The 13,132-nt window shown below is 38.8% G+C and overlaps 1 protein-coding gene across 1 annotated transcript in view; it reads right to left on the minus strand.

Annotated features, from left to right (window-relative positions):
• The window catches only part of TULP4 (TUB like protein 4), a 149,143-nt gene that overhangs the window by 26,749 nt on the left and 109,262 nt on the right, over nt 1-13,132 (minus strand). Inside the window, exons 5-7 of the mRNA XM_033512920.1 lie at nt 11,206-11,386; nt 8,603-8,737; nt 4,110-4,276 (exon numbers count right to left, since the gene is read on the minus strand). Of these exons, the coding sequence (XP_033368811.1) occupies nt 4,110-4,276; nt 8,603-8,737; nt 11,206-11,386 (483 nt within the window). The remainder of the gene's footprint in view (nt 1-4,109; nt 4,277-8,602; nt 8,738-11,205; nt 11,387-13,132) is intronic.

A 13,132-nucleotide genomic window follows, 5' to 3' on the forward strand; every position in this document is an offset into this window, starting at 1 on the left:
TAGATGTTGGGACATTTCCAGCAGAGAAGCAGTCTGTGAAATGCTGACAGCAGCAGGTCTATAGCAAGTTGGTTGTCTTCTGGAAATTTCTTCCATAAAGATTTAGTCTTTGGTACACCACCTTGAATTAGGTTTAAAAATATTACACTGATACAGATGTTGTTTTTTACATTTAACCTTGTTGTCTATACCACATGTGAAGCTCAGCTCACTCTCATCCTCCTTTGCTGCATTCAAGACATAATCTGTACTCACACCAGCTACACAGTGACATAAAACCTTAAAGCAATGTAAATTTACTGTAGAATTAAAGGTGTGTGGAGGAGATCTGCATTGTAGCTTCTTAATCTGTGCTCTTGTTCCCCTAGTCCCCTCTGGGACATATTAAAAAATCATAAAAACTGAAGAAGGGACCAAGTATAAGCCACAAGATTGAACCATTAGAAAGGAAAAATTCACCAGTTTGTTAAAGTTGGCAGTTAGATAATGTTGGAGAGATCCTGTAGGAGACTCCTGTTTAAAGTTCAGGATATAGGAAGATATGAAGCATCTGCTTCCAATCAGAAGTGACAGCAGGTACAGTTAGTTGATATAAAAAAGACCTGTCTGCACATTAGATGAGAACTTCTTAAGTGACAGAACTGGGTTGCAGCATTTGGTAAACAATTTTAGTAGGAAAGACTATAAAACAGTCTTAAATCAGTTGATTACTCTCATCCCTGCTTGAGGCCAGGGAAAGGTTGTGAGGACTTTGCCGCGGTCCTGTTACCAAACAATGTAAGAGATTAACATTCTTCAAATAAAAACATTATGACCAGCAGGGCAGCCTGCTGTTGCAATCTCATTTTTAAATGTTGAAAAAGCAGGACCATGAGAAAACCAGGTATATTTTTTTGTACCTCACACTGGTGTTTGTGGTGCATACAAGGACGGGTGTAGTAAGAGGTACATTTTACAGAAATTGATAGTATGTTTTTCAATAGTCATCAGCTGATCACCAGTCCTTCAGATATGCTCTCTGCATAGAATTCAGTTCAATATTTGACCAGCCCTTATTCATGCTTTTTCAGCTCTTCCCATTCCATTCTGCAAACACATCCTTGCAGGATGCCAGGCTGAAGCCCCAGAGCCAGGAACAGGAGTGACTGCTACACTGTGCCAACTCTGCCACTCTGTTTATGAATGTTGTTTTTCAAGCAAAGCTACTACTTTTATTTCAATACTTCTAAACAAGTGTGATTTCCCTATCTAGAGTTTTATAGTCAGGAAACTAGGTTTAGGAACTATAAATTCCTATACTGAAGGTAAAAGCTTAAGAGAGTTAATCAAACAAGACAGCAGATACCAAAACCACACTAAAGCTGGAGGAGAAGGCAGCATATAAAACATCTTGAAGGGATCCATGACAACAGTCATCATTGAGATGAGTTACCTGTAGTTCCCAAATCTATTCTACCACTGGGGTTTGCAGTGACTTTATGTTCAGTAACATTCCAGCCAAGTTGCACATAAATCCTATCAGATTGACAATAAAATCTGTTTCCTGAACATCCTACCGAATACAGGACAGACAAACAGCAGAAACAAAAACAGTTTAGTATATTTTACTGATAAAATTTTTAGACATCTGCTATGTCAAAGAATTGGGACAGAGGACTACACTGAAAATTGGTTTTGTACCTGTAATCCATTATTTTTTATGTTCATGGTTGTTTTATTTTTTCTGGCTTTTGTATTCAGAACAACTTTCATTTGTAATCAATGTGCTTTTCCAGTCACACATTTGTTTCTTCATTAGAAAGTCTTAGCAGAAGAGTTCAAGATGAGGAAATTCTTTTATTTTCTTAATTTTTTTTAATTTTTTTTTTTTTTTATTTCAGTAACCAGTGATGAATCTTATAAAATCCCATTACAAGGCTGACTGCCATGGTACAGAAAACTAATTAATTTACTCTGAAGAATTTGTCATGAGACAAATTATTAGGACCACCAACTCACTCTCATTTTTGCACACACATCTTTGGAGCAGAGGCATAGGATAACAGAAGTTACCAGCAATTTTTTTGCAGCAGTGGTTTTTATATGGTTTTGTCAGTAAACTAAATACTTAAGAATGTTTTAGCATACCTGTCATTTAGCTGGTAATACTGCTAGACCAGCATTCAAATACATAGGAGAATAAAGTCCACATGAGCAGATACAGGTGCTCTTCTGAAAGACCCCTCACTTCCTCCTGCAGCTGAGTAAATATGAATTCAGATGCACTGAATAAAGACACTAAACACTGACTAGTAAGAGGGGTGGCTCTAATTTTAAGTAGGTTTATGCGCAGTTTTTTAACAAACAAATATATCAGTTTGAATGTTATTTTTATCCTGATTTCCAAAGGAAATGAGACTCCTTGATTCTGTTATTAAGTGGTGGTTGCCTCTCCCTGACTGTCCTCATCCTTTACTCGAAACCTGGCTTACACAACTTCTGAAGTTGTTGGCTTTTAGTCCTCACTTGACAATGGGGGAAGAAATCTCCATTACATTAAAATATTGCTATTCCCTACAAAAATAGCGGCTGCAAAGAGCAGAAGGGCTTATGTTACTGCTTCCACTATTAGAAATACTGCAGTAGAAACTTAGCATTCACCTGCTCTTTCTGACCTCTCAGCTGCTCTGTAAGCACTCACATATCAGAAGAATAATTAGTCCCCACATCAGCCACAATATGTGCTTTTTCCCATAACTACATTAACTCTACTGGTTAAGTAGAGGAGAAAGGAGAAGATTTGAAAACATGAAAAGAAGTTGAAGCTATACATGGAGAACTAGAGGAGATGAAAGTACTTAAATGAAGGAGAATTTGAGATTAGCAGGAACAAAGCAGTGAAAAGCCCGCACACAAGCGTACCTTGGGGCAACCTGACCTGATGGGTTCTGATGCTCAAACCACAGAGTGATTTCACAGCCTGGCACCAGAGGGCTCAACAGCTAATGTGCACATACTGAGTTCTGGTACTGAAGTAACAGAAAAGGGTTTACTTTTCACCTGGACTGGGAAAAAGCAACACTGAAATAAGTAAGTTTTCTTCAGAACTGATCCAGAGAGGAAAGGGCTGTGCTACTTTGCTGCAAAGGTTATGTTTAAGACAATAAAGCTGTGTTTATGGGTAAGTCCTTTAGGTACCTAAATCAGCATTAGATATCACTGCACATATTTAGGTTGGCCTCAGAGAACATTATTTTACACTTTACACAACTAAAGAATTCTATCTAAATTAGAGTTCTAAGGTTAATAAGCGCAGGTTAATGCTAAATATAAGCAAACACAAAGGCTTAACAGATGGTTTACTATGTCACCCTTTTGCATCCATTCCAGAACAGGGTACTGGAAAAAAAAATGATAATACATGGTATCATCATTAAATACAATTAATATATCTACACCATTTTTCTTCACTTTTAGATTTCAAAGCTATTAAAAAGTTTCATTACTAACAGCAGAAATCAGAATGGAGTCATCCCTGCTCTGCAGAAAATGACACAGAATTACATTCAGCTGGGCTCTGAAGTACCAGCAAAGACCTATGAAGCATGCTGTGCCTGAGCAGCTCACAGACCACGTGCTGGCATTTACTTGGCAAATTACATGACTGAGGTTACTGCATTGCCAAATGATTGTACATTAGAAAATTACGACAGCAAGGATGGAACAATCTCGTAGTTACGATACTGGACTTGGAATATTTTTGTCCAGCTCTTGGTTCTGCTACAACATTAAGCAAGTTGTTCAGTTTTTTTTCTCCTCAGTCACTTATCCATAAAAAAATGGAATTTTCTTTTCCTGTCTGTCTCTTCATGGCCCAGTGAGTTTGTAAAACAGACTTTCTCCTTTCATATTTCCACAATACCTACCCCAGTGAACCTTAGGTGCAGTCTTGCATGTCTACCTTAATGCAAACAACCAGTGTTTATAGCACAGCTTTATCTATATTGTGTTTTAGGATGGGTTTGGGAAATTTTGCAACCTTTTCCACATTGCAGGCCTGCAGCAATGAGTTGATGTGGGACAAACATGCCAGCAAAGCATGGAGAACAGACTTTACAAATGCCTCCTACCTGCACAGGTGTCTCCAGAGTGTAGATATGTTCCCCACGCACGTTGTAGAACTTGACAAGTGCGCTTTTCAACAGGGAACCATTGCTGAGGTCAACCAGCTGGTTCTGCTTCTCCATGCCTGCTACTGCAAGCAGGTCTCCTTGTGTGCACCACTGCACCACCACATCTGAAATCACAAAGGTGGTTTGCAATAACCACTGAATAGAAACAACAGGAACAGCATTTCCAGATGCTGCAAAGTGACTCAAACAGATAAAATGTACTCTCAAAAGTTGCTTAAGTACTTAGAAACCTATATTCTGTCATTGAAATAGAAAATGTGCCACAGGTGCACTTTTGAGAATGCTCTTTATTTTGTAAATTGGAAAAAAATGTGTAAAAAGCATTATTTTCTATGGTGAGTCTAGAATGCAATCAGTAGTTGCTCCTAAACACCTAAGGACAAGAATTTACTAGAGATGTTGAAACTGATGTGGAAGATCCTACATACAGCTTTGGGGTAGATAAGTGGAATCAAGTTAATATGCAGATAAATAATCTTACTAAGAGAGCAGCGAAGAGTGTTTGTCTGGAAAGGCCTATAGTGCAAAAAAGCATAATATCTGGAAATGCCTCATGTTCATGTCAATGTAACTTATTCTAGTTATTCAAACTAGAGTTACAACAGTATAACATGAAACTAAAAGTACTTGGACCCTTGTCCATAAATACATATGGTCTCCATATAATATGTTTTCTTTTGCTACCATCATACAAAGATAGTCAGGGCTCTGGAGAATCTCTCTTAAGAGGAGAGACTGGGCTTCTCTTTTATGAGGGAGCTGGGCTTGTTTGGTCTAGAGCAGCCTCAGAGTGGATCTCATTATTGTCTCAAAGATTTGTGCCGATAAGGTGATGCCAGACTCTTTTCCGTGGTGCCCAATGGCAGGATGAGGAGCAATGGCCATAAAGTAAAGCACAAGAAGTTCTACCTCAACATGAGGAAGAATTTCTTTACACTGAGGGCAGCAGAGGAAGAGGCTGCCCAGGGAGGTTAGGGAATCTCCCTCTCTAGAGACATTCAAAACCCACAAGTCCCTGTGTAACCTGTTCTAGAGGACCCTGCCTTGGCAGGGGGGTTGGATTGGCTGATGCCTAGAGGTTCCTTCCAACCCTAATGATTCTGTGATTCTGACTTGTGAAAATCTACTCAGCTGCTTAGCAGGGCTTTGCTGGAATCACACAGGGAGAGCTCAGACTCTCATATACACAGATATGAATACACATATCAGATGTGTATAAGAGACAGGGAGAGCTCAGACTCTCATATACACAGATATGAATACACATATCGATTACTTCTCTTACAGCCACCTCATGATGAGGGACGCCCACAGCTTAATTTGAGGATGCTTATTTCAAACCCTTATATCCTCTAGTTCTTTGCCACACTTCAAGAGTAACTCTAAAACAGTATTTTGCATTCCTGCTCATGTTTCAAAGGCAGATTTGCATGTTTAAGGAACACTGAGCTAGCCTTTAAATCTTTTTACTCTTAAACCAGAGGCGAAAGGCTGCTATTTTGTGCTGAGACAGAGCGAAGGTAAAGACAAAACTTTTGTGCTCTGGGATGCTCAATCTGCCAAGAACCTTTTGAAGACACTTGTGGGCGAGAAGCTGTCTTCAAATGAAGAAGCAGGAGAGAAATGAGAGTTGGCAGGAAGGATCTCAAAATTGTTTCAAGTTGTCAACTTGTCATTTTCAGGGACTTTTATGTGCAATTTAAAATGGTTTTGTATTATTTCAACTTTCTAATATTTCTCATGGGAATTATGCTCTGGTACGTATCAGAGGGAAGCCACATGTTCCTCAAGGTAATTTTGCCACAGCTAGGCATTGTATGCCTCTTGTTATATCTTAGTTTTCAGCCCTCTAAGTAACCTACAATGGAATTTAATTCATGTTTCTCTGAGAGGAAACAGATAGGCAGGTTAGAAATAAACAAGGCAAGCTCCACTTTTGGTAACTGGATAACTATGGAACTACCATAAAGAAAAAACTGTCTCCTTTGGATCAATGTCTTCAGGCAAAACTTTCAGCTGATCCCCATGACAAGAGGAAGAGGAGTGATTACTTTGTCCAGCAGTTTTTTCTCTCCAAGTCCTAGAATTAGACTGCTGCAAAGGCAGTAAAAAGAGTGGATGTGGGCTGCAGCATCCCCCCAGGACAGTGTGGCTCTACTGATACACTTGCACTGCCAACAGGATCTTCAATGACTATTGGAGTTTTACACAAAATAACTGATAAATAGGTTCTCAGCACCAGCACAGAGATTAAAAATCAAATGGAGGTTTCATCTAGGGTAATGGTCTACAAGTGAATCAGTGGATCAGTCACACCTCAAAACTACTTTCCAGCCACCACAGGCATGTGTATCAGCAAACCTTGAACACAGAACAGTATAAATGCGCTACAGCTCTGCAAGCAGTAGTTGTGGCTAACTACTAAAACTAGTAGATGTAGCTCAGCAGTTCTGCAGGTAGCACTGCACTGAGAATCACAGAGTTAAAAAGCACAAAAAAATAAAGGATACATCTGAACAGTTCAGGAGCTCCACTAGGACTGACAAAGCTACCAGGACTGCTTCAAGCTTGATTGGAAAAACTTATTTCAGTTATCAAATTATCAAGGTTTTTCCTCTGTCAATTTAACATAAATATTCCTGGTAAAATGACAGCTCTGCAAAAGTAGTAGAATATATATATATATTCTATATATATTAAAAATATATTGTTACTGCTTGAAATAATTTAATAGTTCCCTACTTTAAAAATACATTGAGTAGCCTCCAGCGGCCTTTAAATGCCAGGATATCTGCTGCAGAGACCACAGAGCAATACTTTGAGATTTTAAACACAAACACATGAACAAGGAATACTGAAGATCATACTTTGTGGTTTTGCACATGCTTGCCTGTGATAAAATCCAGTAAAATTCAGAGTCACTTGAAAAAAAAAAAAAAAGAAGATACAGGAAGCATGAACATCTATATAAAACCAGACATAAAATACTTTCCACTGTACTTGAAACAGTGATATCCTAATAGTCTCTCTCACACACATTCCCAATCCAGTATGATGCTGCATGTTTTTTTGCCTACTGATAAATAAATGTAGTCCAGTTTTTAACTAATAAAAATATTCCTACCCTATCTTGCACATTAATATTTTCTTACAGGAGAGTGATATACTTAAGGGATCTTTTTTGTACTAATGAAAGTCAATGGGGAAAGAGAAACAGGACAGACATCCTCAGCAAGATAGAGGGCTGCAACTCTAAACAGAGAATAAGATGGGGTTTGTTTCTCCTATGATTCCTAGTTGAAAACTAGACTAGATGACAACTCAAGACTGCTCAGTACTCTAATTACTCTAATATTGTAGGAATGCTGAGCAGGCCCATTGGTGATTACCACAAGAGCTTCTTTAAGTTGGCTCCAGTTTTCCACACTTCTGATATCCTTTGAGCTGAAGTTTTCTGGATTGTAGGGTTGTCTCATAATGCTGTGTTTTGCCACTCACACATTTCTTGTGTTGGCACAGAAGAAGAAAGGAATGGAAAAGAAATCTCAAAGGGGATTGTTTTTACCTCCTAAGACTACTGCACATAACAGATCACCCAAAAATGTTAGGGCTGGTATTAGGACAACTTTTCACCAAAAACATCCCACTATTTTAGTACAGTTAAGAGTCTGCTCCAACAGCCTAATTCTCTTTTCATCTAATTTAAAACTAATTTACCTGTGGAGATGAAAAAGCTTCAGTGGAACCTATATTTAAGTATCTGCCTATGTGCTGTATTGAATTAAAATGTCTCTGCAGGCAAAGCACAGTAAATTGCACTGAGAATTCTGGCAAAGTAAAGGACATTTTTAATAGGTAAGAACAGTAAAAATTTCAATGTAAGTTAAAGATTTTACATGGAATACTGGTTGTACAAACATTCATGCACATAGCAAAATCAAATGCATAGTAATTAATCACTAGACTTTTTCCTCTCTCAAAATAACTTGCCTCTTGACAATTAATAATTCTAGCAAGTTTTCAGTAATTGTGAGAACCAAAGCAGCATTGCAATTTATACCAGGTTACCAAAAGCATGGAAGACCTTGGGAATTAGACATGCAAAGAAAGTGTTATGTAGCAGAGACATTCACAAAAAGAAGCATAATCACATTAATGCATTCTGCTGGAAAACTGCAAAACAGATCAATTGCCCTACAGAACTGCCACAAAAACACGATCTCAAAAATTCTGTGAAACATTTTTTCAAACACAAAAACTCCATCAGCCAAGAGCTGCTCTTCCTCCAGCAGGTGTCACTGCTGCAAACGGCAATAACAGCGCCGAGGGCTCCTGGGTTAAGAGCCACAAAAATGTAACCTATTCACACATCATCAAAAAGACAATAAAAACAGAACAAAAGAGAGGGAGAAATGGCTTCTTTTTTGTACCTTTCAACCCTGAGCGGATGATAGTAGGAGACAAGTCATCGTAATTGTTCATTAAACTGATGTCTCCTGACGTGAAGCTGACAGTAAGTAGTGGCTTGGTGTTCTGTACCGGGACTGGATACGCAGCTGGTCCATCTGCAAAACAAGGCGCTGAGTGAGCAAAAGGTAAACAACCAAAAATAATCACATCCAGGTCAAACACACTGTACTTCAGCCTACCACCATCAGGAGCTGTTCCAAGCCTCTCTACCTGCTTACTGCTGCAACATCTGTGGGCACAAGCAAAGCAGGTTTAGCTAGTTAAGCTGCTCTGTTTCTGTGAAACCTCAGTGCTTTTACTTTGTCAATTTTTACTGCAGCATATCCACAGTGGTGTTTTTCAGTCTTTCTCCATTCCCAACTTCCCAAAATGACAAAAAAATTGAAAACCAGTGCCTTAGAAGGCTTTCTCAGAACCCCAGGTAAAAATCAGCACGATGAACAATATAATGACATTGAAAGCTGTTTGTTCTATATGCTTTTTGCTTGGGCAGGTGCCGGGGACTCCTCCTGAAGTCACACAGAGACATTTTAAGAACTTCTAAGAGAACACCCTGACCTTTCACGAATTACTGCATTCTAAATGTCTAGGCAGCAGCATGAAAAGATACCTGCCATTCTGCATAACAGGATCCAGTGCACCCAAAAGTAGAGGTGAGCCCAAATGGAAAACTTGGATTTAAAAACCATTTCTGTGAAGTCTCTGGTCCTCTGAGCTTGTTTTTCAGCAATTCACTAAAATTCCTTTGTTAAATACTTCACGACCGATATTGCCATCTGTAGTTTTTGCTGTTTAACTCCTTCTGTTCACAGTTTCTGAGAGAAGAGATGCCACTGGTCCCTGATTAAGTGCCTCTCAAAGCCCAGACATCTTTCCAGTCAACAGAAATGGCAGAACCAGTTAAAAATAGTATTGCTTCCTGAACTTGTAAAAAAGCTGATGAGAAAGCATTTTGGAAGGAGATGTCTAGTAAGTAGCACCTCTGTGTGTATATAATTTAATAAGAAAATCCCAAAAAACTTCTAGTCCTTCCTACACATCTGTGTGAGTCAAAAGCTAGTCACCTTTGAGAGGTTTATGCTGCATCTGCTCTAAAGAAAACACATCATGTTTGGGTAATCATTAAAATAGGCTTGTAGGCTTGTAATGAGTCCACCCACCCCCTGACTGACTCAGAAAAAGCTAACACATTTGGATCATTTAAGTTCTCATCTGTGTACTCTGCAATTTCACCATCCTCCATCTGGAACCTCAGTATTTTTAAAAAAACACAACAAAAACCAAGGAAAAAATACAATTTATTATTGTTGTCTGTCTTGCTTTAGGAGCTTGCTAGGTTGAAGTTTGTTTCTTTCCTTCGAAGGTAAGAAATCTTACCCAGTACCAGGAGTGAAGCATGAAAGCCAAAATAAAATTCAGTTTTAAAATATGCTAATGTTTTACCAGGTGATCAGATTATCTTCTTTCAATATTTGTTAAATACATAATCTTATTATATAGACACATATGCTGGAAAAGGTAGATTTTTTTGGTCTGAATCAAAATTAGAGTTAAAACTGCAAAAGTCCCCAATTCAGAGGTTCAGATCCAAGATTCAAATTCAGAATTATTTTTTAATAATTTTATATGTATTTAAAATTTTCACTGTAAAGTCACTGTTTTATAAACTTAGCTCTTAATTTAGTTCAGGTTTTATACACTGAAACACAGGAACAGCTTACCTGGAGCTTATAAACTGATCAATCACATCAACAAGGAAGTATTCTCATTACTTGAATGAGAAGAGTGGGGCTGTCTATGCATGGACATCTAAGCCTCATAAATCTTTGCTACTGATGATTTCCAAACACTTTAAAACCAAAATATTTCACCAAACAAGTTGTATTGAGATTTAAGGAGAGGGAAGGATTTATTCCTGACTCTCAAACCGGCAATGTGCTCTGAACCATGTGAATTAATAACTCCAGCCAGCTCCAGTCACCCTGCTTCCACCCTGTGTAATTGCAGGAAATATCTTCATTTCTGAGCCTTCTACGGTATTTATGGAACTCTTTATGTCAGGACTATGAAGGATGGGACTGTAACGATGAGCATTACAGAAATCCTATGAAACAGAGATAAAACTAAATATATAGTACTTTACACCATGTCTAGTACTGCTGTCTTTTCAGATGAATCTATATAATAGTGCATTCATTTCTGTGGCTGCACTCTACCTCCATACACATGAACCACTGCAATACCTCATATCTGCTTATCAGAAAACCTGACACATCCCTGTCTACTGTTTTTCACTCACCTTCACTGAAAACCTACCGAGCTTTGTGTTGTTATCTCATTTGTGCAAATGGAGGCAGAGCAGCACAGGTGAGGTATGACCTGCAGCAAGGCTGGTGGCAGAACTGGGAACAAACCCACTCTCCCATACCAGCCCTCTGCACCATGAGAACTTGAAACTGTGGCCATCCTGCTGGTTTTGTAGGGCACGACAACGGCCTGGCATTTGAGATGTCTTCATGAGCACGTGCAAAGCTGAAATAGACCGATGTGCACATAACCCTACCTTGTGGTGGGGAATAGTCGTCGGAGTCTGTGTCACTCTCGCTGCTGTCCTCCACCAGGAAGCTGGGGTAGTTCCAGGACATGTTGAGGATGCCATCTGACTCATGAAGGAGCACATGGGCCAGCATTCGGCCATGGCAGTCCATGACGATAACCTGTCCATCAGCAGTGCCAAACAGAACCTGAAAGTAACACAACAGCCCTCAGTCCCACCAAATGTGAGCCATGGCGTCCTCCTTCAAATGCATCGTGTAATTAACTAGCTGCACTGGAAATTAATTGAAAGCAAAGCAGTCCTGGATCCAAAAGGATGCCAGAATAGGACACTGCAATCAAAGATGAATGTAAAAATGAAGTTAAAGCAGCAGAGTCTACAGGTAAGCTTGTAAAATCTGTGAGCAAGTAATGTTTCATGGTGGATGCATTTCATTCACTTTAAGAATTTATGAGACATTAAACTTTATTTGAACTTGATCATTACTGCAATTAAAGTGAGCTGGCAGAAAGGCTACCACAGATTCTTTAGTAATCTTGGATAATACAAAAACTCCTGGTGGCAGAAACGGAGGTGTGCATCAGTCCCAACAATATCAAAAGAAAAGCCACAGCTGACAAAAGTGAGGTCCTATCAGAGATTTTAAATGGCTTATGAGAAGTAGAAAGCTGAATAGAGGAGGACAGTTGAAGAGCTAGAGAAGATGGGAGAATGCCTTTCAAAAAAAAAAAAGGAGGCAAAAGAGTATGATTGGTCACCTGGAAGGAGATTATCATAGGCCAAAGGGAAAGCAATGTGTTGCACATCCAGGAACAGATGAGAAGAGCTTCCACCCACCATTTCCAACACAAAATGGATAAGCCAAGATTTTTCTTGCCCTTAAGCAACTCCATAGCCAATCACACAGAGTGAAGTCAGGCTGACTGGAACCTGCAATTTCTTTTTTAATAAATTCTTCTTGAGGATTTAAGAAAGTTAAGATCCTGCATATTTGATGAATTTTAGGAAAAAAAATCAGGAAATAAGGACTAATAAATCCTAAAGCAATAAATGCATTAGCCAAGGCTGTTGCTGCTATCACGTAATTCTGTATGATGCAAATACTTTAAAGCAAGTTTAAAAGCACCCATCAACTTGAAAACTAGCCAGCATTAAAAATGAAGCTAAAAGGAAGGTCAAATCTTGCACTCGCTCTTCAGTCTGCCACCTCTTTCCAGTACTTGTAAATTTAAGGTTCTAACAGCTAGACGCCTTGATCAGAAATTCACCTAGGCTTGTAACCTACCTTTAAGAGTGGTCAAGTGTTTAGAGAAAAGAACAGGATGCACTGAGCAGGTATCTCCCCTGCATACTCCTATAGCTTTCAACAAAAAACCCCAAGCCCTCTTCTCTGATAACTGATAGTTTCATTTGGCAGCCTTTAGCTCTTTACACTGAAAGAAACACAAATAATTGTTCCCTACTTACATTCTTAACATTGGTCACAATTTTACAGACCTCTATTATCTACTTCCCTATTAATCTCTTTCCCAAGCTGAAGAATCATAGCCTATTTAGGATCTCCACGTATAGGTGTTGTTCAAAGCCTGCAATCACCCTTGGTGACCTCTGCTGTCAGAGGTCTTCTTTTCCATCGTCCTGCTGAGAGGCTGTATCAGAACTGCAGCGTTCAATGTGTGTATTGTATCAGACTTGTACAACAGCAGTCTCCTAGGAAGCAATTGTCATTATTTGAAATGATTATTTGAAAGTTTCAGAAAGGAAGTGTGGATTCTTAAGTCTTAGTCAAAAAAAATCCCAAAACAACCAAAACAACACAAAAATACTAGAATCCTTTTTATGATCAACTTAATGAAGGTTGTAAACTAGAATGGCAATTTAAAAGAACTCCCATAAAGTCATTAAAATCTTAAGAAAAACAGTGCAGTTGCTT

The sequence above is a fragment of the Parus major genome, chromosome 3, assembly GCF_001522545.3.
Source record: "Parus major isolate Abel chromosome 3, Parus_major1.1, whole genome shotgun sequence".
NCBI classification, from domain to species: domain Eukaryota; kingdom Metazoa; phylum Chordata; class Aves; order Passeriformes; family Paridae; genus Parus; species Parus major.